The sequence below is a fragment of the Austrofundulus limnaeus genome, unplaced genomic scaffold (genome assembly GCF_001266775.1).
Source record: "Austrofundulus limnaeus strain Quisiro unplaced genomic scaffold, Austrofundulus_limnaeus-1.0 Scaffold2648, whole genome shotgun sequence".
In the NCBI taxonomy this organism is placed as follows: domain Eukaryota; kingdom Metazoa; phylum Chordata; class Actinopteri; order Cyprinodontiformes; family Rivulidae; genus Austrofundulus; species Austrofundulus limnaeus.
In genome coordinates, this window is record NW_013955050.1 from 1 (window position 1) to 4,483 (window position 4,483).

The 4,483-nt window shown below is 47.0% G+C and overlaps 2 protein-coding genes across 2 annotated transcripts; one reads left to right on the forward strand and one right to left on the reverse strand.

The window, feature by feature from the left end:
• Positions 1–1,448: 1,448 nt before the first annotated feature.
• cdca5 (cell division cycle associated 5) lies at positions 1,449–2,790 on the reverse strand. The gene has a single exon (XM_014000033.1). The coding sequence runs from the start codon at positions 2,516–2,518 to the stop codon at positions 1,733–1,735; it is 786 nt and encodes a 261-aa protein (XP_013855487.1). The 5' UTR covers positions 2,519–2,790; the 3' UTR covers positions 1,449–1,732.
• Positions 2,760–3,941, forward strand: LOC106511290 (proteasome subunit beta type-2; the record flags this gene model as incomplete). The annotated part of the gene is given in 3 exon segments (XM_014000035.1): positions 2,760–2,880; positions 3,634–3,756; positions 3,871–3,941. Coding segments are annotated over 3 exon segments (285 nt in total), but the record flags the coding sequence as incomplete, so codon positions are not given.
• Between the last annotated feature and the right edge of the window lie 542 nt (positions 3,942–4,483).

A 4,483-nucleotide genomic window follows, 5' to 3' on the forward strand; every position in this document is an offset into this window, starting at 1 on the left:
CCAACCACCATCCATCCATCCATCCATCATCCAATATTCATCCAACCATCATCCAACATTCATCCAACCATCATTCATCCAACCACCATCCATCCATCCATCCATCATCCAATATTCATCCAACCATCATCCAATATTCATCCAACCAACCAACATTCATCCAACCATCATCCAATATTCATCGAACCATCATCCAACCATCATCCATCCAATATTCATCCATCCATCATCCAACATTCATCCATCCATCATCCAGTATCCATCCATCATCCAATATTCATCCAACCATCATCCAATGTTCATCCAACATTCATCCAACCATCATCCAGCATTCATCCAACCATCATCCATCCAACCAACATTCATCTAACCATCATCCATCCATCATCCAACATTTATCCAACCAACATTCATCCAACCATCATCCATCCAATATTCATCCATCCATCATCCAACATTCATCCATCCATCATCCAATATTCATCCATCCATCGTTCCCTCTCTCTTCAGTCAGGTTGAGGGTTCAGGACCCACATAGACTCTGGACCGGTCTGGTTCTGTAGGGACTGTGTTGTTTGAAGGGAGGTTTGAGCCCCCCCCCCCCTCCTCCTCCTCCCAGCGTGGATGAAGCAGCTCAGGAACTGAGGAGTGAAGATAAACTGGGAGATAATCATCTTTTCATTAAACTTTCACTTCAGTTTTCCAATTAGAGCTTCGTCTTAACGAGACCTGCTCCAGGGCCGAGTCACAGACTCGTTAAGAGACTTCATGGACAGAGAGCAGCAGGTCCGTCCAAACCGGGTCGGTCAGGAGACTGGTGACCCCCCCCTGCTGTCAGGAGACTGGTGACCCCCCCCCTGCTGTCAGTGGAACAGTCAGAGCTGTGGAGGCCCACGGGCCATTCCTGTGTGTGTCTGTGATAAGGGGGGAGAGAGGAGGGGGCTTCCTCTGAGCCTCTGGATCACCCCCCCCCTCGTCTTGGCAGGGTAATTAAGAATGGCCTCCAAACACAGAGAGAGGCAGCAACGCTCCAGATGAAAGGAAATGATTAAAATAATTACAGACAGAGAGCTGACGAGTGTGTGTGTGTGTTAGTGTGTGTGTTAGTGATGTGTGTGTGTGTGTTAGTGATGTGTGTGTGTGTTAGTGATGTGTGTGTTGGTGTGTGTGTCTGTGTGAGAGCCGCCGGACATTTGTCAGTAATTAGATAATTAATCTGAATGCAAATGATGAGCTCTAACCCAGCAGTCAGGCTGAACCAGAAACAACTGCAGAGTCAGGAGGAGGAGGAGCAGAGGAGGAAACAGTGGGTGCCCCCCCTCAGCTGGGAGGCAGGTGAACACCTCAGGTAACAGGTGTGACTCACCTGCATCACTCAAACATGTGGACAAACAGGAAGTAAAACTGTGATAAAAACAAACATGGTTCTAAAGAGATCAAACACAAAGTGATCATTTACAACCTTTAATCTGTCAGATTACAGATTACAGCTCAGATTATCAACATGAAAGAGTAACAACCAGATTAACACAGATTATAATCCAGTTGATCCAAACAGAACAGGTTCTGTTAAAAAGTTCTTTATTTGTCTCAACGTGTTAAAATTAACTGAATCTAAAGGTTGAGTCCAACAGAACATCAGTCTGGGCTTTAAACCCGTCCAGAACCGACACAAACATGATTACACTTCCACAGTCTGAGACACAGGTTCTGTCCCGGCTCGGTTCGGTTCCTACTCCACCACCAGCTCGAACTCCTCGGCCTCCCGGAACTCCTGGTTCATCCTGGCCGCCAGAGCGTCCAGCTCCTCCGGGTTGATCTGCGGCACCTTCCGCCTCCTCCTCCGCTCCTTCACCACCGCCACCCCGGGGATGTTCGGGTCCGGTTCGGTGCAGCACTCCTCGGCCTCCAGCAGAGACGTGAACGATGACCCAGAACCCTCCAGAGCGGTCCTGGACTGTTCGGTCCTGCTCGAGGCTACCTCCGGGGTCTTCAGCCTCTCGAAGCCGAATAAAGTCTCTCTTGGCTCGGGGCTGTGGACGGACCGGTCGCTGAGCCTGGTGTAGGACCGGCGGACCTTCTGGGCCCACACCGGGTCCTCTGGGTCTGCAGCCGGCAGCTGGGTCCGGGAGGACACCGGTGGGGTCGAGGGGAGTATCGGGGAGGGCACGTGGGCCTGCGGCTGCTGCTTCTTCCGGCCAGCAGAGGAGGGCGAAGGCCTGCGGCCCGAGACCGGGTCCGGGGTTCCGAGCTTCTGCTTTTTCTGCTGGACGTGCTGTTCTGACCGGTTCGGTGTGTTGTCCTGGTTGGGTTCTGCTCGGTTCGGTGTGTTCTCCTTGTCGTGTTCTGARGGAGCTGCTGTTTTTCTGGGCGCTATCTTCCTCACGGTGATGAGCCGCTTAGCTCCGAGCGCCATTTTGTTGTCGCTTTCCAGCGGAGCCGCTTGTGGAGAAACGAGCCGCGGAGACCGCCTCGGCCGCGGGCCGCTGGTCGCTTCAGTCATCCCGGCTTCGTTCATGCTCAAACCAGCCTGGTAAAAAATAAAGATTCACTTGGTTCCTCAGGTAAAAGTCTCCCCGCAACAACAACAACAACGGCGCTGCTTTCAAAATTACCCGCTCGAGTCGCGCAGTAAAGACGTCAGCGGTGACGCCCACATATCCAGTGAGGTCATCAGTCTGCGTCAGTTACCTCTGAGTTTTGCTGTGTAATCCACACTGGTCACACTCAGGTTCTGCTGCAGTTTTCTCTGTTTTCAGTCATTTTTCACAGTTTGCTTGTCGGGGATCATGGAGTATTTAATCGGAATTCAGGGGCCGGACTTTGTGCTCGTGGCTGCCGATAATGTGGCTGCTAGCAGCATCATTCAGATGAAGCACGGTACGTTAGCTCGTTAGCTTAGCATTAGCTGCTCTGCCGGTTCACAACGCTCTGGTTTTGTTGTTTATGATAAAATATTTGTGTCACGTAAAACTTTGTGTATTCTTGTTGTTTCGCGGAACAACATTGATGATAATTAGGATTTTTTCTTCAATTTATCAGCAAAACGAGAAGACGTTAGCTCAAAATAACTAGCTAATTTAAGTTTTATTTTCACTATTCTAGCAAAACTTTATAAATAGTTTAGTTGAAAGATGAATAAATGTGTTGTTATTTGGTTTCTAGTTAAATATGTGCTGAGTTTGAACACTCAGGCTGCTGACTGTGAAAGTGAAAGTCAGACTGGTTTAATTGGTTTCATGTTTCCTGGTCCTAAAGCTTCAAGTTCAGAGAAAACAACAACAACAACAACAACAACAACAACAACAACAACAACAACAAATCTAGTTGTAAACCGACCTGAAAACTCTTAAGTCTTCAATAACTGCAGCTCAATAAATTTAAATCTAGAAACACTAAAACAGACTGTAGTTCATTATTTTAAAAATATTATTTCTGTTGATTAAAGACGTTTTCTGACATTTTGTAAAATACAAAATATAACTTTTTACTCCAGTATTGATAGTCTTTAAAGTTTAAATAATAAAATAATCATATTTTTACACAAACTGAATAAAACAGTAGCTGAAGTGGCAGCTGGTTTTTCTGTGAATAATCAACACAGCTGTTTGTTTGTTTGTTTGTTTGTTTCAGACTACGACAAGATGTTCAAACTGAGTGAGAAGATTCTGCTGCTGTGTGTGGGAGAGGCTGGAGACACGGTCCAGTTTGCAGAGTACATCCAGAAGAACGTCCAGCTCTACAAAATGAGGAACGGTAAGCAGGCCTAGTGGAGCGGTTCTGACCTGGTTCTGTCCTCAGGTTCTGGTGTTAGCGGGTCGTACAGCTGGTGTTTAAAGTTTCGTCTCATGTTTCCCTCCTGGGTTTCAGGTTACGAGCTCAGTCCAGCAGCAGCAGCGAACTTCACAAGGAAGAACCTGGCAGACTACCTGCGGAGCCGGGTAAATATTCTGTAGAACCTTCAGAACATGTGACCTGTGAGGAGGAGACACCTGCAGGTTTACCTGCAACATCTGTTATCATTCAGGCACAGGCCAAAGATAAACCTTTAAAACCAGTCAAAAATCCAGTTTTTATCACGTTTATCAAACTCACCTTAGTCTCTGAAACCTTCAGTGTTTTTCAGCTCAGGTCCTCAGAGCACACGGTCCTGCAGGGTTTCCATGTTTGACGCACCTGATTCAGGTTCAACAAAACTCTGTTAATCAGTTTCAATTAAACACAGCTGAGCTGAAGCAGGAACACTTCTAATACATGCAGGAGAGTTTGTTCTGAGGACCAGGGCTCATAAACACTGCTTTATCTCATGCTAATAGTGTTCATGCTAGTACTACTGCTAATGGTGCTACTGCTAATACTACTGCTAATGGTGCTACTGCTAATACTACTGCTAATACTACTGCTAATGGTGCTACTGCTAATACTACTGCTAATACTACTGCTAATGGTGCTACTGCTAATACTACTGCTAATGGTGCTACTG